At 36.4% G+C, this 21,938-nt stretch overlaps 1 protein-coding gene across 1 annotated transcript in view; it reads right to left on the reverse strand.

The window, feature by feature from the left end:
• Nucleotides 1-9,795, reverse strand: part of LOC137633550 (fibrous sheath CABYR-binding protein-like) — a 45,607-nt gene extending 35,812 nt beyond the window's left edge. Inside the window, exons 1-3 of the mRNA XM_068365838.1 lie at nt 9,691-9,795; nt 2,162-2,328; nt 1,476-1,603 (exon numbers count right to left, since the gene is read on the reverse strand). Of these exons, the coding sequence (XP_068221939.1) occupies nt 1,476-1,603; nt 2,162-2,304 (271 nt within the window). The 5' untranslated portion in view covers nt 2,305-2,328; nt 9,691-9,795. The remainder of the gene's footprint in view (nt 1-1,475; nt 1,604-2,161; nt 2,329-9,690) is intronic.
• Nucleotides 9,796-21,938: the final 12,143 nt, after the last annotated feature.

Consider the following 21,938-nt stretch of genomic DNA (forward strand, 5'->3'; position numbering starts at 1 on the left):
CGGGAAACAGAAAAGCTGCCTTACAAGCGGAGGAATGTGGCTAATGACAGGTTATTATTATTATTGCTAGCCAAGCTACAACCCTAGTTGGAAAAGCAAGATGCTATAAACCCTAGGGCTCCAACAGGGAAAAATAGCCCAGTGAGGAGAGGAAATAAGGAAATAAAGAAATGATGAGAATAAATTAACAATAAATCATTCTAAAAACAGTAACAACGTCAAAACAGATATGCCCTATATAAACTATTAACGTCAAAAACAGATATGTCATATATAAACAATAAAAAGACTCATGTCAGCCTGGTCAACATAAAAACATTTGCTACAACTTTGAACTTTTGAAGTTCCACTGATTCAACTACCCGGTTAGGACGTTCATTCCACAACTTGGTAACAGCTGGAATAAAACTTCTAGAATACTGTGTAGTATTGAGCCTCATGATGGAGAAGGCCTGGCTATTAGAATTAACTGCCTGCCTGGTATTACGAACAAGATAGAATTGTCCAGGGAGATCTGAATGTAAAGGATGGTCAGACAATGGCTGAACCTCGCTTCTTCCTTTATATATTCACACACGGTAATCGGCTGACCTATATACCTGGAATAAGAAGCAAGAGAGCGTGCTAGAAATAGGAATGAATGGCGAGCGATTGTGACGCAGTTCCGGTAGGCCTTGCTGCTTCCTACGGTGCCTTGGATGACCGCAGAGGTAGCAGCAGTATGGGATTCAGCATTATGAAGCTTCATCTGTGGTGGATAATGTGGGAGGGTGGGCTGTGCCAACCTAGCAGTACCAACCGAACTCGGTTACCTTGTCAGGCTGGGAGGAACATAGAGAGGAGACGTCCCCTTTTTTGTTGCATTTGTTGGATGTCGGCTACCCCCCAAAATTGGGGGAAGTGCCTTGGTATATGTATCTAAAAAGCATAACATTAAAATGGCCACTTTTGGGACGGCGGAAGTGTGTACTATCTGTCGGATGAAAACAAAGTGTGTTGTGGGGGGCCTTTTCCGCCTCCAGCCAGTAACTACCGACACCTCATCAAATTTTAATGGAGGAGTTCCCTCTACAACAACACACTGTACAAAAGGTCCTCAACATACAAAACAATCGGAGATACACAAATTCAGCTGAAATTATAAATCTAAGATGTATCAGACGTTTGTATACTGTAATAGGACTATGAAATAAGCAATAAAATATATAATCTAATACAGAAAGGAAAATGACACATGCAATAATTTGATATTCAATTCATATGAAACTTTACTATTAGTTGACTAACTGCTGGAAATTATGGGCATATGAGTTAGGTTAGGTTAGGAGACTTATAAACAATTCAACTTATAAACAGCTTTTTGGAAACCACTAACTTTGTAATTTGAGGTCCATTTAAAACCTAGTCTAAGACAAAGGTTTGTATAAGTAAAAGAATAGACTATTGTATACCAGTACGTAACAAAGACAGCTTACCCAGGAGAAAGCGCACTTGTCGGTGGTAGACTTTCACCGTCCCATAGAAGAGCATCGACGAGAGGTACAGCGAAAACTTGGGCCTCTCTCCGTGTCCCCTTTGATCAATGTGTCTCATGATGTCGTTGCTGAAAATCAAGATGATGTACAAATAACTTTAAGTTGAGAAAAAAAAAAGTCTTATGCAATACCGTGTTACAGGAAAAGATTTCCAACTTGTTTAAATGTTTAAAGGTCGCTCATGAATGGCAGAGGCAAGGGACAGTGACATTGCCCTAGAGACTGACCATATATAAAGGTTTAAAGGTCGCTCATGAATGGCAGAGGCAAGGGACAGTGACATTGCCCTAGAGACTGACCATATATAAAGGTTTAAAGGTCGCTCATGAATGGCAGAGAGGGCAATGTCACTGTCCCTTGCCTCTGCCATTCATGAGCGACCTTTAAACCTATAAACAAGTTGGAAATCTTTTCCTGTTACACGGTATTGCATAAGACTTTTTTTTTTATATGATCAACAAAAAAACTAAAATAACTGAATAAATAAAAGTGGTGAACATTCCACATGCATCCACGGAAATACAAATTTGTCTAGCGTAGACCTTTGATGACACAAGTTCCAATAAATGACTTAATTGCAAGAGAACAAGTAGAAACGACACAGCGACGCCGAGAGGAAAACTCACCAGGTCCGTGAAACTTTCAGGGACATAATTTCTTTGAAGTTCTTGTCGCGGCGGTTGGCGTACCGGAGGTGTCCCGTCGCCACTAGCCAAATGACGGCAAACTTCCCGTTCTGGGGATTGAGAACGTCGTAGCTGTAGAACATGGCGTCTGGTCGATCGCTGTTCAGCTGAAAGAGGGAAAACGACAGTTACTTGTGCCCCATATTATTATTACTAGCTAAGCTACAACCCTAGTTGGAAAAGCAGGATGCTATAAGCTCCAAGGCTTCAACAGGGAAAAATATCCCAGTGAGGAAAGGAAATATCGATATAAACTACAAGAGAAGTAATGAACAATTTAAATAAAATATTTTAAAAACAGTAACATTAAAATGGATATTTCATAAATAAACTATAAAAACTTAAACAAAAAATAAAAAGAGAAATAAGATAGAATATTGTGCCCGAGTGTACCCTCAAGTAAGAAAACTACCCTAAGACAGTGGATGACCATGGAATAGAGGCTATGGCACTATGCAAGACTTGAGAACAATAATTTGATTTTGGAGTGTCCACTTAGAAGAGCTGCTTACCATAGCTAAAGTCTCTCTTCTACCCTTACCAAGAGGAAAGTAGCCACTGAACAATTATAGTACAGTTGTTAACCCTTTAACCCCCAGGCTCTTTGGAAATTTCCAACCCTTAACCCCCAAGGGGTTATTTTTTCCCAGCACATTTTGCAGTATATATTTTTCAAATTGCTCTAACAGCCTTAATTTTTGTCATAGAGAGGTCAGGTTGGTCTCATTCTCTTGGAAAATGCCTGAATTTTCTCAAAAAATTTTCAAAAATGTAAAAAAATAAATTTATAGCATTTTTTTGCAAGGACGTACCGGTACGTCCATGGGGATAAAGGGATGAGTTTTGTGAAATGTACCAGTACGTCCTTTGGGGGTAAAAGGGTTAACTCCTTGAGAGAAAGGAATTTTTGAGTTACCTTGGTGTTGGCAGGAGTATAAGGACAGAGGAGAATGTGTAAAGAATAGGCCAGACTATTTGATGTATGTGTAGGCAAAGGAAAAACGAGCCATAACCAGAAAGAGGTATCCAATGAAGTACTGCCTGGCCAGTCAAAGGACCCAATAACTGTCTAGCTGTAGTGTCTCATCGGATGGGAAAAGTATCGTAGTTTCCGTTAGGAAATCCCCCACCCTCCTACATTAGGTTAGGTTGCATCTGGAGCTCCAAGTCAGATTAGGGATGTTTAACTTACATATTTTGACATAAAATTCGCTTCATGATCAATTAAGACAATTTTGTTTTGAAGTATACAAGAAATTTTTATTCTAAATTTATTTTTGTTAACCCTTTTACCCCCAGGCTCTTTGGAAATTTCCAACCCTTAACCCCCAGGGGGTTATTTTTTTCCCAGCACATTTTGTAGTATATTTTTTTCTAAATTGCTCTAACAGCCTTAATTTTTGTCATAGAGAGGTCAGGTTGGTCTCATTCTCTTGGAAAATGCCTGAATTTTCTCAAAAATTTATCAAAAATATGAAAAAAAAAAAAGTTTTATAGCATTTTTTTGCAAGGACGTACCGGTACGTCCATGGGGGTAAAGGGATGGCTTTTGTGAAACGTACCAGTACGTCTTTTGGGGGTAAAAGGGTTAAGATAACTTTGTTTCGAAACATACAAGAAATTTTTATTCTTAATTGATTTTTGTCGAGTAGTTGAAATAAGACGAAATGAGTTCACGTTAATCTAATATTAAATTTATCATAATTTGATTATATATTTCATACACACGACCGGATGTTTCGTATTTGTGGCCGAGATTATATACAGAATTATGAACACCAAATGTTACGTACATTTATTGATATTCAAGACTATATAAAGTAAATATTTTTAGTTTACATTGCTATAATATCCAAACTCAATTTTACAAATTAAAATGAATTACCTTATGTTTTCAGTCTAAACAAATATTTCTAAATACTGTACTTAATGATATTAAAATTTCCAAAAATTCCTGTATATTTCATCCACTTTAATCAAATTTGATATCTAAGTGCTTCGATTATGTGGATTTAACAATAAACAAGCAATATTATTACGATTACTTGCTAGGCGACGACCCTAGTTGGAAAAGCAGGATGCTATAAGCCCAGGGATCCAAACTGGGAAAATAGCCCAGTGAGGAAAGGAAACAAGGAAAAATAAAATATAAGGCCAGTACATTTAAATATTTCCTATACAGTGGAACCTCTACACACGAACGTATCTACATCCGAATTTTCCAACATCCGAAGTAAAATTCGAGCAAATTTTTGACTCTACACCCGAATTTTATTTCGACACACGAAGTAAGCAATTTTCGTCATACCGGTTGTATCAGAATTTTTCGACAAGCGAAGTACAATTCGAACACGTTCCTACTCTACACCCGAATTTTTTTTTCGACACCCGAAGTAAACAATACCCGTGCACGTAGATGGTACTCATAGCGCCGGATGTATTTTTTATTTCCGCCGATAGAAGGCAGCATTTCTACCTCGGAGGGACCCTCAATTAGCGTGGCTTGGGACATTCCTCTGTTCTCGTCGGCTTCGTGTGGTTGTGCCCTGTGCGTTCTGCTATTAACTGTGTTTTAATCGTGATTTTTTACGTTCATCCTTTTACGGTATTTTACGTAAATCATGGGTCCTAAAATGCTTAGTTTCGCAAGTGGTAGTGGTGAGAAAAGGAATAAGGAAATGCTTTCTTTAGAAGTAAAGCAAGGTATTATTGAAAAGCCACGTCCGTGTGAGTGAACTTGCAAAAGAATATCACGACGAACTTACTACAGAGGAGCTCAAGGAACTCCATGCTATGTCTGAGCACATGAGTGATGACAAGGAAGGGATCGAGGAGGTAGAACATGTGTTAGGTTTGGCGCAAATAAAAGAGGTGTTAGGAAAATATCAAGACGTGGTTGACTTCATCGACAAATACCATCCAAAGAAATTGCAGGTTTGTCGTGTAGTTGCGCAGTTTGATGATATTTCCCTAATTTATTTCCGAAACATTCTGAAAAGCTGTACCAAGCAACTTTCTATCGATAGCTTCTTTAAAAAAAACTACGAAGCGAACTCGTGATGAAGAGGAAGGAAGTGGTTCAAAGAAAACGGCAAAGATTGAAGAGAAAAAAATTCAATCAATTTTAAGTGTAGAGTGAAAGTGATTAAAATTAATCATCAAAAAGAAAAAAAGAAAATGTAAAAAAAATATGAAATATAAAAATGAAAAAAATAAATAAGCTAAGTTAGGTTAAAGTTCACTTAGTGTAAGTTAGAATAAGTTACGGTAGTGTACGTTTTTCGTAGTCAACCTCTCTACCTCCTCGCCGCCCGTCCGCCTCCTCTCTGCGTAGCAAGACCAACACCTGCGCTGGACTTTCTAAGGTAAAGTGACGCTAAAAACCCGTTTCTTCTTTATTATTTCTTGATAATTATTCTTTTTTACATGTCTATTATCTAATTTAGAGTGCATATTGTCATGTGTAATTATGCGTAGTAATTTATCAAGGAGTTATCATAGGTTTTTGGGCTCAACCACGGATTAATCCTATTTCAATGTATTCTTATGGGAAAATTCGTTTCTACATCCGAAGTCGGTTGTGGAACGGATTAAATTCGTATGTAGAGGTACCACTGTACTTGCTAAGCTACAACCCTAGTTGGAAAACCAGGATGCTATAAGCCCAGGGATCCAAACAGGGAAAATAGCCCAGTGAGGAAAGGAAACAAGGAAAAATAAAATATAATAAGGCCAATAACATTTAAATATTTCCTATATATCCTATAAAAATTTTAACAAAACAAGAGTAAATTAGATAGAATAGTGTGCCCAATTGTACCCTCAAGCAAGAGAACTCTTAACTCAAGACAGTGGAAGACCATTGTACAGAGGCTATGGCACTACCCAAATCTAGAGAGCAATGGTTTGATTTTGGAGTGTCCTTCTCCAAGACGAGCTGCTTACCATAGCTAAAGAGTCTCTTCTACCATTACCAAGAGGAAAGTAGCCACTGAACAATTAGAGTGCAGTAGTTAACACCTCGGATGAAGAAGAATTTTTTGGTCATCTCAGTGTTGGCAGGTGTACGAGGACAGAGGAGAATATATAAAAAATAAGCCAGACTATTCGTTGTATGTGTAAACAAAGGGAAAGTGAACCGTAACCAGAGAGAAGGATCCAATGTAGAATTGTCTGGCCAGCGGTACAGCATCTCAACGGGTGGCTGGTGTCCTGGCCAACCTACTACCAAATGCTGAATGCCTTAGAATGTATACGATAAAATGAATTACAAAAGGTCCAGTTGAGTAGGACCAGAGAAGCCCTTACCCTAAGGGCTATTTTCCCTGTTGGGGTCCCCTAGGCTTATAGCATCCTGCTTTTCCAACTAGGGTTGAAGCTTACCAAGTAATAACAATAATAATAATAATAATAATAACGGCTATTATCATACAACACGGGAAAAGCTTTACTAATAAAGAAATGCGATTTTATAGAGTAAAACTCCCGTTTTCTTTGAAAATGAACTTAGTTTCCATCACAAAAAATTAGTAAGTACGATACGTAAACCTTTATTTATCCTACAGTAATGGGGGGGAGGCAACCATTTGGAACCAGAGGCTTGGGGTGGGGAAAATTTACTGCCGAATCGATAAATAAAGGTAAAAGTAACCTTTTTCTCCTCGGTATTTGTTAACAAGACCAAGCTCTCCATTAACTCCCAAATAACGCAATTCTGCAGCTCTCCTCTTCTTGTACAGTAATTAGGAAGTCCTTTAACCCTTTTACCCCCAAAGGACGTACTGGTACGTTTCACAAAACTCATCCCTTTACCCCCATGGACGTACCGGTACGTCCTTGCAAAAAACTGCTATTTAAATTTTTTTTTTTTTATATTTTTGATAATTTTTTGAGAAACTTCAGGCATTTTCCAAGAGAATGAGACCAACCTGACCTTTCTATGACAAAAATTAAGGCTGTTAGAGCAATTTAAAAAAAATATATACTGCAAAATGTGCTTGAAAAAAAATAACCCTTGGAGGTTAAGGGTTGGAAATATCCAAATAGAATGGGGGTAAAAGGGTTAAATGCTGGGAAAAAAAAAAAAAAAAAAAAATGGCAAGATATGTTGAGCAAGAGGAGAGGGGTTATAAAAAATCTAGCTCGGTTTCCTCACTAAACGACCTAGAGCTAACATCGTTAACGTGGTCAACCAAACAGAATTTGTGATACCAGCGTACATAAACAGAAGATGGGGATGCCCCCTTCCTCAACATATCTTGCCAATTTATGCTTTCCCAGCATTTAAAGTACCTCCTAATTACTATTTAACCCTTTTACCCCCAATGGACGTACTGGTACGTTTCACAAAACTCATCCCTTTACCCCCACGGACGTACCGGTACGTCCTTGCAAAAAACTGTTTTTTGCCTTTTTTCTTTTTTTTTGGCATATTTTTGACAACTTTATGAGAAACTTCAGGCATTTTCCAAAATAATGAGACCAATCTGACCTCTCTATGACAAAAATCAAGGCTGTTAGAGCAATCTAATAAAAATGTATAGCAAAATGTGCTTGAAAAAATAAAAAAAAAGCCTAGGGGTTAAGGGTTGGAAAGTTCCAAATAGCGTTGGGGTAAAAGGGTTAAGAGGGGAGCTGCAGGACTGCCTAATTTTGCAGTAAATGGAGAGCGTGGTCTTGTATAAAAATACCTTCTACTCTGGGACGCATAAAATATTACACAAAATATTGGCAATCTATGTCCCGGAGATTCATTCACAAGGTAAGCCCTTATTTGTAACTTAACTTTAGGACAATGTTATAGTTACGTTTGTGCATATAAAAGGAAATAAGGTAGGGTATGATTTGTGATTTAACTTTAAGGTCTGTGACCTGGGAAGTTAAGTCTGGGGGGAGGGCATTTGCCCTGACTATAGTCAATTTTTTTTAGAGAGGCAGATTTGCACCGACTCACAGCGGTGCCCTTTTAGCTCGGAAAAGTTTCCTGATCGCTGATTAGTTAGAATTATCTTGTCCAACCAATCAGCGATCAGGAAACTTTTCCGAGTCAAAGGGGCACCGCTGCGAGTCGGTGCAAATCTGCCTCGCTAAAAAAATTGACTGTAGGTCTGTGACATGGGAACTTCTAGGTTAAGTTAGGTGGTGCATTTTAGGTTTTGTGGTCTGTAGAAAGAATCTCGAACTTTATATTTTTGGTATTATTTTACTGTATTACAGGGCAATGTAACCTAGGAAAACAACTACTTTTTCTTATAGAAAAAATTACGCTCTCTTCGAAAATGACACTCGTTCCCATGGCAAATAAATAGTTTCAGAAATATATATATATCTATATCCTACGATAATGGGGGACCCCCAGTAGGAACTCGGGGTTTTGGGTTGGGAAAACATACTGGGGAAACAATATATAATCGTATTTTTGTCTATGAAAAACTTACATGACAAACTGGTTTTCCAACAGTTAATAATGTTTTTAATGTAATATAATTTTATTTCAGGGGAAAATAATCAATTATTTCCTCATTTCCCCCCACCCAAAGTCCCCCAGTTCCCACCGGTGTCTGTCAGGATGGGAAAAGGGGGGGATAACAGAACGGCTTATTTGCAGTAGAAAAAAAGGTAAAATTAATTGAAAGCAAAACACGTACTCTTAGAAAAGCTGAAATTTCTATCTGAAATGCCCTGCGTTAAACTGTAATTTTACCATTATGGCAAGGCTGTCATTAAAATACATATAAATTATACATTAAAATAAGTATACATTAAAATGCAATATAATACATATAAATTAGACATTAAAATATACATATAAATATACATTAAAATGCAATATAATACATATAAATTATATTCTAAAATGCAATAAAATACATATGAAAACCTTCCCAATACCGTTTTAAAATGTTTCTCCTATATGTAAGTTAGATTTTCTTCTGTTAGCATATATATATAGCCTTAAAATCAAGCGAATCTATATGAAACAATGCTTGCAGTGAACCCCACGATAAGCACTGTGTACTCCCTACCCTGACCAGGCTTAGCATAGTATAGCATACTAAATTATTAATTCACATTAAAAATCAAACTTTATTTCACTGATATATAATTACATACCTAAAGAAAAAGACCTTTGGAGGAGACTTCGAAGGGGAATATGCCAAGGATATACTTCCGAAGGGAAAGGCGAAAGCGATCAGGTATTGTTGCAATGTTGCAGCTTTAGCATACTTAAGATTATTAATTCACACAGTAAAAATCTATCTTTATTTCACTGATATATGATTACATACCTAAAGAAAGACCTCTGGGGAGACTTATGACTTCGAAGGGGAATATGCCAAGGATATACCTCCGAAGGGAAAGGCGAAAGCGAACAGGTATTGTTGCAATGTTGCAGCTTTAGCATACTTAAGATTATTAATTCACACAGTAAAAATCAAACTTTATTTCACTGATATATGATTACAAACCTAAAGAAAAAGACCTTTGAGGAGACTTCGAAGGGGAATACGCCAAGGATATACCTCCGAAGGGAAAGGCAAAAGCGAACAGGTATTGTTGCAATGTTGCAGCTTTAGCATACTTAAGATTATTAATTCACACAGTAAAAATCAAACTTTATTTCACTGATATATAATTACATACCTAAAGAAAAAGACCTTTGGAGGAGACTTCGAAGGGGAATATGCCAAGGATATACCTCCGAAGGGAAAGGCGAAAGTGAACAGGTATTGTTGCAATGTTGCAGCTTCAACGGGTAAAAAGATGCAACTGAAATTCAAATTTTCAAAATCTGGCGTTTGTTATCGTATTTCTTAATGGAAACTGAATTTTTTAATAATTATTTCGCTTATTTCATATTAATTTAATTTTCTAATTAATTTATATAATTATAATCATTTATTGACGTGATTTAAAAATTTAATTTGTAGAATTTATGTTATTAATTTCAAAATCTGGTGTTTGTTATTGTATTTCTTAGTGTAAACTGAATTTTTTAATAATTATTTCGCATTAATTTAATTTTTTAATTATTTTATATAATTATAATAATTTATTAAAGTAATTTAAAAATGTAATTTTTAGAATTTATGTTATTACTTTAATTTTAGAATTAATTTATACAATTGAAATTATGTATTGACGTAATCTAAAAATTTAATTTCTAAAATTTATGTTATGTATAAAAGGCGATTTCTTAATGAATAAGAGATCTGGATGAACGAAGAAATAAGAAAAGGCATAAAGAAAATGAAGGATTTAAACAGATAAAAAAGAAATTAATCCAATATCGAAGTAAAAAAAATGTATTAGAAGAGAGATATGATCAAAAGAAGAGGGAAGGGCAAGAAATGATAAAGGAGGAAATTACTATATTTCTAAAGAAAGATAACAGAAGAAATAAAAATGGATAAAAATAAAAAAAACTGGGGAAATATAATTGATAGAATAAGGAACAGACAAAAAGCCCGTGGCAAAGTTATACGACTTTATGGAGAACAAGGAACTAAGCTAAATAAGGAAAAAACAAGAGAGGAATTAGTCAAATACAGGAAAACAATATATTGTAAGCATGAAAATAAAATAGATTCAGTTTGGAATGAAGAAAAACGGATAGAATACGAAAATGAAATAGCGCATCAGGAAGACACAACAAGAATAGATGAATATAACATCCCGGACATACTTAGGGAACACTATGACCTTGTAATGGTAACAAAAGGGAAAATAAAACCAATGAAAAATCCAAAAATCACAACAGAAAAAGTAAAGAATTGCCTGGGAAAATTAAAGGCAAAAAAAGCGGCAGGACCAGATGGCCTAAAGCCCGAACTATATAAGGCACTAGGAAAAAGCAAAATATGTCTTGAAACCTTACAGAAATGTTATCAAAATGAGTTGGACGAAAAAGAAAAACCAAATATGTGGAAGAAGTCAAGAACAAAGATGATTGAAAAGAAAAGAAGGCCAATGGCAAAAGACTTAAGACCCATAGCTCTATTAAATATTTCTTATAAAATATTCATGATGATGGTGAAAGAGGAAATAGAAAACCACATAAGAATGAATGCAGAAGACAATGAATGTCAAGCAGGATTTACAGGTGGAGGCAGGATAGAGGACAATATCTTTATATTACAGTATTGTGTGGAAGAGAGCTATAGTAACAAGAAACCTCTAATAGTAACTGCGATAGACTTTAGCAAAGCATTTGACTCTGTAAAAAGGGAGGTATTAATAGAAGTTTTAAAATAATATAAAATTAACACCAAAATCATAAGATAAATAAATGTTTATTATTTATTCCTAGTTGGTGAAAGAGGATAAAAATAAAAAATTTCAACATTTTATGTATCGCAATCGCAAAACCTCTCAGCTTTCGTAGATCTACAGTAATTATTATCATTATTACTATTATTATTATTATTATTATTATTACTATCCAAGCTACAACCCTAGTTGGAAAAGCAAGCTGCTATAAGCTCAAAGGCTCCTACAGGGAAAAATAGCCCAGTAAGAAAAGGAAATGAGGAAATAAATAAATGATGAGAACAAATTAACAATAAATCCTTCTACAAACAGCAACAACGTCAAAATAATAACGAGAAGTCCCACTATTGAAAAATATATCTTATTTTTCCTGGAGTAACATTTTACACAGTCATATGAATGTCTATTGACATTATATATATATATATATATATATATATATATATATATATATATATATATATATATATATATATATATATATATATATATATATATATATATATATATATATATATATATATATATATACATATAAAGTGAATGGCATTTTCACTTCTTTAAAGTTTGAGATTTAGTAGAAAGGCGAAGGAAAGCAGATACTTAAGCATTTGGACAGTTTATTTGCTAAGCTTTCGGGAACATTTCTCAAAATTGAACATAAAACAAATCAATAGTTATGATTACGTTAAATCAATGAAATTCAGTTAAAAGGACAAGAATTATAACAAATACATCGAAATACATAAAAAATGAAGTGAATGAAATAGGCCTATACTATAAAAATAAGAAATCAATGCAGGAGTTATTCTCTCCCGTAGTTTAATGCCTTTTATCAGTTTAGCCGCCTGGTTTTGCACATTTTGTAGCTTTTTTAGTAGTGTATTGGACAATTCATAGTACAGAGAATTACAATAATCAAGCCTTTAACCACTGCAATGTAATTGTTCAGTGGCTACTTTCCTCTTGGTAAGGGTAGAAGAGACTCTTTAGTTATGGTAAGCAACTTTTCTAGGAGGACACTCCAAAATCAAAATAGTGTTCTCTAGTTTTAGGCAATGACAATTGGAAGAACCAACCACCTTGTTTACTTGTTTGCCAAGGTCATTTTTTTCTTTAAATTTCACGTTTTATTATAAATCTAAATTCTGCTTTTTAACAAATTTCTAGTTTGGCGTATTAATTCATTTATTTATTATTAGTTTATGTCAAATAAATTGTTTGATATGTCACTCTACGCAAGATAATTTGTTGTGGTAGTACCCCTGGAATCAAAATTGACTGGAAGTGTCTAACCAATAGGAGGACAGCTTCTAAACACCTTGGCCAAATAAAGAAAGTTTAAGCCAATGAGAGACTGGCTTACAAAGGGGTTCTGTTGAAGACCTCTGATTGGCTGAGGGAAATTCCATGGTTTTCAGAGCATTTCCCTACGAGCCTTGAAGGAGTGAAGATCAAAGGTCAGTTGAGTGTTGGTTATTCAAATTTAATTTTGATTTAGATATACATTAATTGGTAGGGTTATACATGGCTGCTATTGAATCCATAGAAAATGTAGGCATTTTATTTTTGATAAGGTGGCGTTGGTTTTATTAAAATGCAAAAAATATGATGAAAATTGGCTAAACCCTAGACATAGGCCTATTTAAAGACATGTCTGAAGATTTTATTCGGCTGTGGACTAGAAACTTATGCATTTATATATATATATATATATATATATATATATATATATATATATATATATATATATATATATATATAATTTATTTATATATATTGTTATGAACTTTAAACAACCATGTAAAAGAATCATAAGCTCCAAAAGAAACATGCTCTTTTCCTTTTTATGATCAGTGCCACTAAAGTTAGAACTTAAAGCCAAGGGATAAGATCTCCAAACAGTGAAAACCACAATGAAAACACTCTGAGGATAACAAAAATGACTTATCAAAACTTGAACATTTATTATAAACAAAGAAATTTTACGTTTAACCCACAAATATATATATAAAAAAAACTGATGAGGCTGTACAAAAAAATTCACCTAAAAACATCCTCATTCATAAGATAGAACAAGAGGCAGTAATTATTCGGAGGAGGAAGGAAAACAATCTATTTCTAGAAAGCCATGAAAATTTTCACGAGGATGATAGTAAAAGGAGAAAAAACCTTATTCCTAGCTTATAAAATTCAAAAAATCTAAACATACACAAATACTTAAATTAGTTATCACGTATCTATTGACTCAACATCAAAGGTGGTTGCACGAAATAAACTATAGAGGAATGCTCCACCATACATCACAAACTACTGTCATATCCACTGCTCTGGAAATCACGAGGAGGTCTGCAGCCGGAGGATACACTGACACCCACGTCAGTACTGTCAACAGAATCAAGCCTTTTCACGACTCCAGAGGTTTCAAGATGAAGGCAGGACCAGGATGCCCTCGCAGGAGCAGCAGGAATGTCTCGAAGTGTAGAGACGAAAACGGTACAGTATATCACACTGTCTACAGCACAAAGGAAGAGCACTCAATCAGGGTACAGGAGGCGTCTCAAAAACAAGGCTGCAGCTTCGGCAGCAACTTCTGTAATCAGGAGGAAGAACACCATCAATATCCTTCACAATACAGTTGAAAAGGGGTTCCTTAAATGCAGCAAGGCTTTCAGAATGTAGATATCTCCGTGGTATTTAAAATATCCTTTAAGGAATACGGTCGGAGAACCTCCAAGACAAGGAGCCGAATCCATACTCCCTTTTATCCTTAGCCAAAGGTCCCTATAAAGAGTCAGGCAACGAACAGCTAATTACCAAATAACCATCCAGGTGATTAGTTACAAAAAAAAAAAAAGTCATGGGTGAGGTACCACTTATATAATAACAACCTTCGGTGGGAGCGAGAATAACCTTAACCAGTCTTTTCTTATTTTCATTTTGTGGCATAACAAAAATATATTGAAATCAACTAGATGAAATTTACTTTGCAGGTCACGAATAAAAATTAAGCAAATTATTACAATATATATATATATATATATATATATATATATATATATATATATATATATATATATATATATGTATATATATATATATATATATATATATACTTAATGTAATGCAGCCCTTTCTAGTCCACTGCCTGCCAAAGGCTTCAGACATGTCTTTTGTTCATGATTGGGGTCTGGTAATTTTTCCTCAACATGTTGACCACCTCTTATAGATGATAAAAGGAAATTTCCGCCTGACCGTTCACAGCAAACCAATCTAGTATAAGTGTCCCTGACCAGTGACCAGTACAGCTTTGCTGATCATGACGATACGCAAACCCTTTCACCACGTTAAGGTGTGCCCACTCAGAAAGAATCGCTTCGATTATATATGTGAGGTCAGTGAAACATCGTAACCTATTTTATGAGGTCATAGACACTATATGAAATATGTATAATTAATTAGCGTTCATATATATTACTGGAAAGATGGTAGTCACCTTCCAACTGAGAAAGTACTTTATCCTATAATGTAGCCTTGTACCTCTACATCAAAGGATATTTCCTCCTCAAAACAAAGTTCCTTTTTCTGTCCATCTTCCATAGTCCAGCTACTTGATCCTTCCAACTGAGAAAGTACTTTATCCTATAATGTAGCCTTGTACTTCTACATCAAAGGATATTTCCTCCTCAAAACAAAGTTCCTTTTTCTGTCCATCTTCCATAGTCCAGCTACTTGATCCTTCCAACTGAGAAAGTACTTTATCCTATAATGTAGCCTTGTACCTCTACATCAAAGGATATTCCCTCCTCAAAACAAAGTTCCTTTTTCTACATATCTTCCATAGTCCAGCTACCTGATCCTTCCAACTGAGAAAGTACTTTATCCTATAATGTAGCCTTGTACCTCTACATCAAAGGATATTTCATCCTCAAAACAAAATTCCCTTTTCTGTCCATCTTCCATAGTCCAGCTACCTGATCCTTCCAACTGAGAAAATACTTTATCCTATAATGTAGCCTTGTACCTCTACATCAAAGGATATTTCCTCTTCAAAACAAAGTTCCCTTTTCTATCCATCTTCCATAGTCCAGCTACCTGATCCTTCCAACTGAGACAGTACTTTATCCAATAATGTAGCCTTGTACCTCTACATCAAAGGATATTTCCTCCTCAAAACAAAGTTCCCTTTTCTATCCATCTTCCATAGTCCAGCTACCTGATCCTTCCAACTGAGAAAGTACTTTATCCTATAATGTAGCCTTGTACCTCTACATCAAAGGATATTTCATCCTCAAAACAAAATTCCATTTTCTGTCCATCTTCCATAGTCCAGCTACCTGATCCTTCCAACTGAGAAAATACTTTATCCTATAATGTAGCCTTGTACCTCTACATCAAAGGATATTTCCTCCTCAAAACAAAGTTCCTTTTTCTGTCCATCTTCCATAGTCCAGCTACTTGATTCTTCCAACTGAGAAAGTACTTTATCCTATAAAGTAGCCTTGTACCTCTACATCAAAGGATATTTCCTCTTCAAAAGTAAATTCCTTTTTCTGCCCATCTTCCATAGTCCAGCTACCTGATCCTTCCAACTGAGAAAGTACTTTATCCTATAATATAGGTTTGTCCTTCAATATCAAAGGATATTTCCTCTTCAAAATAAATTTCCTTTTTCTGTCCATCTTCCATAGTCCAACTACTTGGTCCTTCCTACTGAGTCAGTACTTTATCCAACGATGAAGGCCTGTACTCCTACATCAAAGGATATTTCCTCCTCAAAGCAAAGTTCCTTTTTCTGTCCATCTTCCATAGTCCAACTACTTGGTCCTTCCCACTGAATCAGTACTTTATCCAATGATGAAGGCCTGTACTCCTATATCAAAGGATATTTCCTCCTCAAAGCAAAGTTCCTTTTTCTGTCTATCTTCCATAGTCCAACTACTTGGTCCTTTCCACCGAGTCAGTACTTTATCCAATGATGAAGGCCTGTACTCCTACATCAAAGGATATTTCCTACTCAAAGCAAAGTTCCTTTTTCTGTCCATCTTCCATAGTCTAACTACTTGGTCCTTTCCACTGAGTCAGTACTTTATCCAACGATGAAGGCCTGTACTCCTACATCAAAGGATATTTCCTCCTCAAAGCAAAGTTCATTTTTCTGTCCATCTTCCATAGTCCAACTATTTGGTCCTTCCCATTGAGTCAGTACTTTATCCAATGATTCAGGCCTGTACTCCTACATCAAAGGATATTTCCTCCTAAAAGCAAAGTTCCTTTTTCTGTCCATCTTCTATAGTCAAATTACTTGGTCTTTCCACTGAGTCAGTACTTTATCCAATGATGAAGGCCTGTACTCCTACATCAAAGGATATTTCCTCCTCAAAGCAAAGTTCCTTTTTCTGTCCATCTTCCATAGTCCAACTACTTGGTCCTTTCCACTGAGTCAGTACTTTATCCAATGATGAAGGCCTGTACTCCTACATCAAAGGATATTTCCTCCTCAAAGCAAAGTTCCTTTTGCCGTCCATCTTCCATAGTCCAACTACTTGGTCCTTTCCACTGAGTCAGTACTTTATCCAATGATGAAGGCCTTTACTCCTACATCAAAAGATATTTCCTCCTCAAAGCAAAGTTCCTTTTGCTGTCCATCTTCCATAGTCCAACTACTTGGTCCTTTCCACTGAGTCAGTACTTTATCCAATGATGAAGGCCTGTACTCCTACATCAAAGGATATTTCCTCCTCAAAGCAAAGTTCCTTTATCTGTCCATCTTCTACAGTCCAACTACTTGGTCCTTCCCACTGAGTCAGTACTTTATCCAATGATGAAGGCCTGTACTCCTACATCAAAGGATATTTCCTCCTCAAAGCAAAGTTCATTTTTCTGTCCATCTTCTACAGTCCAACTACTTGGTCCTTCCCACTGAGTCAGTACTTTATCCAATGATGAAGGCCTGTACTCCTACATCAAAAGATATTTCCTCCTCAAAGCAAAGTTCATTTTTCTGTCCATCTTCCATAGTCCAACTACTTGGTCCTTTCCACTGAGTCAGTACTTTATCCAATGATGAAGGCCTGTACTCCTACATCAAAGGATATTTCCTCCTCAAAGCAAAGTTCCATTTTCTGTCCATCTTCTACAGTCCAACTACTTGGTCCTTCCCACTGAGTCAGTACTTTATCCAATGATGAAGGCCTGTACTCCTACATCAAAAGATATTTCCTCCTCAAAGCAAAGTTCCTTTATCTGTCCATCTTCTATAGTCAAATTACTTGGTCTTTCTACTGAGTCAGTACTTTATCCAATGATGAAGGCCTGTACTCCTACATCAAAGGATATTTCCTCCTCAAAGCAAAGTTCATTTTTCTGTCCATCTTCCATAGTCCAACTACTTGGTCCTACCCACTGAGTCAGTAATTTATCCAATGATGAAGGCCTGTACTCCTACATCAAAGGATATTTCCTCCTCAAAGCAAAGTTCATTTTTCTGTCCATCTTCCATAGTCCAACTATTTGGTCCTTCCCATTGAGTCAGTACTTTATCCAATGATGAAGGCCTGTACTCCTACATCAAAGGATATTTCCTCCTAAAAGCAAAGTTCCTTTTTCTGTCCATCTTCTATAGTCAAATTACTTGGTCTTTCCACTGAGTCAGTACTTTATCCAATGATGAAGGCCTGTACTCCTACATCAAAGGATATTTCCTCCTCAAAGCAAAGTTCCTTTTGCTGTCCATCTTCCATAGTCCAACTACTTGGTCCTTTCCACTGAGTCAGTACTTTATCCAATGATGAAGGCCTGTACTCCTACATCAAAGGATATTTCCTCCTCAAAGCAAAGTTCCTTTTGCTGTCCATCTTCCATAGTCCAACTATTTGGTCCTTCCCATTGAGTCAGTACTTTATCCAATGATGAAGGCCTGTACTCCTACATCAAAGGATATTTCCTCCTCAAAGCAAAGTTCATTTTTCTGTCCATCTTCCATAGTCCAACTATTTGGTCCTTCCCATTGAGTCAGTACTTTATCCAATGATTCAGGCCTGTACTCCTACATCAAAGGATATTTCCTCCTAAAAGCAAAGTTCCTTTTTCTGTCCATCTTCTATAGTCAAATTACTTGGTCTTTCCACTGAGTCAGTACTTTATCCAATGATGAAGGCCTGTACTCCTACATCAAAGGATATTTCCTCCTCAAAGCAAAGTTCCTTTTGCTGTCCATCTTCCATAGTCCAACTACTTGGTCCTTTCCACTGAGTCAGTACTTTATCCAATGATGAAGGCCTGTACTCCTACATCAAAGGATATTTCCTCCTCAAAGCAAAGTTCCTTTTGCCGTCCATCTTCCATAGTCCAACTACTTGGTCCTTTCCACTGAGTCAGTACTTTATCCAATGATGAAGGCCTGTACTCCTACATCAAAGGATATTTCCTCCTCAAAGCAAAGTTCCTTTTGCCGTCCATCTTCCATAGTCCAACTACTTGGTCCTTTCCACTGAGTCAGTACTTTATCCAATGATGAAGGCCTTTACTCCTACATCAAAGGATATTTCCTCCTCAAAGCAAAGTTCCTTTTGCTGTCCATCTTCCATAGTCCAACTACTTGGTCCTTCCACTGAGTCAGTACTTTATCCAATGATGAAGGCCTGTACTCCTACATCAAAGGATATTTCCTCCTTAAAGCAAAGATCCTTTTGCTGTCCATCTTCCATAGTCCAACTTCTTGGTCCTTTCCACTGAGTCAGTACTTTATCCAATGATGAAGGCCTGTACTCCTACATCAAAGGATATTTCCTCCTCAAAGCAAAGTTCCTTTTTCTCTCCATCTTCCATAGTCCAACTACTTGGTCCTTCCCACTGAGTCAGTACTTTATCCAATGATGAAGGCCTGTACTCCTACATCAAAGGATATTTCCTCCTCAAAGCAAAGTTCCTTTTTCTGTCCATCTTCTATAGTCCAACTACTTGGTCCTTCCACTGAGTCAGTACTTTATCCAATGATGAAGGCCTGTACTCCTACATCAAAGGATATTTCCTCCTCAAAGCAAAGTTCATTTATCTGTCCATCTTCCATAGTCCAACTATTTGGTCCTTCCCACTGAGTCAGTACTTTATCCAATGATGAAGGCCTGTACTCCTACATCAAAGGATATTTCCTCCTCAAAGCAAAGTTCCTTTTGCTGTCCATCTTCCATAGTCCAACTACTTGGTCCTTTCCACTAAGTCAGTACTTTATCCAATGATGAAGGCCTGTACTCCTACATCAAAGGATATTTCCTCCTCAAAGCAAAATTCATTTATCTGTCCATCTTCCATAGTCCAACTACCCTGTCCTTCCCACTGAGTCAGTACTTTATCCAATGATGAAGGCCTGTACTCCTACATCAAAGGATATTTCCTCCTCAAAGCAAAGTTCCTTTTTCTGTCCATCTTCCATAGTCCAACTACTTGGTCCTTTCCACTGAGTCAGTACTTTATCCAACAATGAAGGCCTGTACTCTTACATCAAAGGATATTTCCTCCTCAAAGCAAAGTTCCTTTTTCTGTCCATCTTCTATAGTCCAACTACTTGGTCCTTCCACTGAGTCAGTACTTTATCCAATGATGAAGGCCTGTACTCCTACATCAAAGGATATTTCCTCCTCAAAGCAAAGTTCATTTTGCTGTCCATCTTCCATAGTCCAACTACCCTGTCCTTTCCACTGAGTCAGTACTTTATCCAATGATGAAGGCCTGTACTCCTACATCAAAGGATATTTCCTCCACAAAGCAAAGTTCCTTTTTCTGTCCATCTTCCATAGTCCAACTACTTGGTCCTTCCCACTGAGTCAGTACTTTATCCAATGATGAAGGCCTGTACTCCTACATCAAAGGATATTTCCTCCTCAAAGCAAAGTTCCTTTTTCTATCCATCTTCTATAGTCCAACTACTTGGTCCTTCCACTGAGTCAGTACTTTATCCAATGATGAAGGCCTGTACTCCTACATCAAAGGATATATCCTCCTCAAAGCAAAGTTCATTTATCTGTCCATCTTCCATAGTCCAACTATTTGGTCCTTCCCACTTAGTCAGTACTTTATCCAATGATGAAGGCCTGTACTCCTACATCAAAGGATATTTCCTCCTCAAAGCAAAGTTCCTTTTTCTGTCCATCTTCCATAGTCCAACTACTTGGTCCTTTCCACTGAGTCAGTACTTTATCCAATGATGAAGGCCTGTACTCCTACATCAAAGGATATTTCCTCCTCAAAGCAAAGTTCATTTTTCTGTCCATCTTCCATAGTCCAACTACTTGGTCTTTCCCACTGAGTCAGTACTTTATCCAATGATGAAGGCCTGTACTCCTACATCAAAGGATATTTCCTCCTCAAAGCAAAGTTCCTTTATCTGTCCATCTTCCATAGTCCAACTACTTGGTCCTTCCCACTGAGTCGGTACTTTATCCAATGATGAAGGCCTGTACTCCTACATCAAAGGATATTTCCTCTTCAAAGCAAAGTTCACTTTTCTGTCCATCTTCCATAGTCCAACTACTTGGTCCTTCCCACTGAGTCAGTACTTTATCCAACGATGAAGGCCTGTACTCCTACATCAAAGGATATTTCCTCCTCAAAGCAATGTTCCTTTTTCTGTCCATCTTCTATAGTCCAACTACTTGGTCCTTCCACTGAGTCAGTACTTTATCCAATGATGAAGGCCTGTACTCCTACATCAAAGGATATTTCCTCCTCAAAGCAAAGTTCCTTTTTCTGTCCATCTTCCATAGTCCAACTACTTGGTCCTTCCCACTGAGTCAGTACTTTATCCAATGATGAAGGCCTGTACTCCTACATCAAAGGATATTTCCTCCTCAAAGCAAAGTTCATTTTTCTGTCCAACTTCCATAGTCCAACTACTTGGTCCTTTCCACTGAGTCAGTACTTTATCCTGAAATGTAGGCTTGTACTTCTACATCAAAGGATATTTCCTCCTCTTGTTGCTGCTCCTTGTTTATATATATATATATATATATATATATATATATATATATATATATATATATATATATATATATATATATATATATATATATATATATTAGTTTTTTTTTCTCTGCTGCTTCTGCTCCTGCTTCTTTTCCTCCTCTTGCTGCTGCTCCTTTTTTTTCTTTTTTTATATATTTTTTTTTGCTGCTTCTGCTCCTGCTTTTCTTCTTCCTCTTGCTGCTGCTCCTTTTTTTCTTTTTGTTTTATATTTTTTTTTTATATTTTTTTTTGCTGCTTCTGCTACTGCTTCTCTTCCTCCTCTTGCTGCTGCTCCTTTTTTTTCTTATTTTTTAAAATTTTTTTTAGGTTTTTTTTTTTTTTTTTTTTTTTTTTTTTTGCTGCTTCTCCTCCTCCTTCTCTTCCTCTTCTTGCTGCTGCTCCTTTTTTTTATATATATTTTTTTATATTTTTTTTGCTGCTTCTG

This window comes from Palaemon carinicauda, chromosome 3, assembly GCF_036898095.1.
Source record: "Palaemon carinicauda isolate YSFRI2023 chromosome 3, ASM3689809v2, whole genome shotgun sequence".
In the NCBI taxonomy this organism is placed as follows: Eukaryota; Metazoa; Arthropoda; class Malacostraca; order Decapoda; family Palaemonidae; genus Palaemon; species Palaemon carinicauda.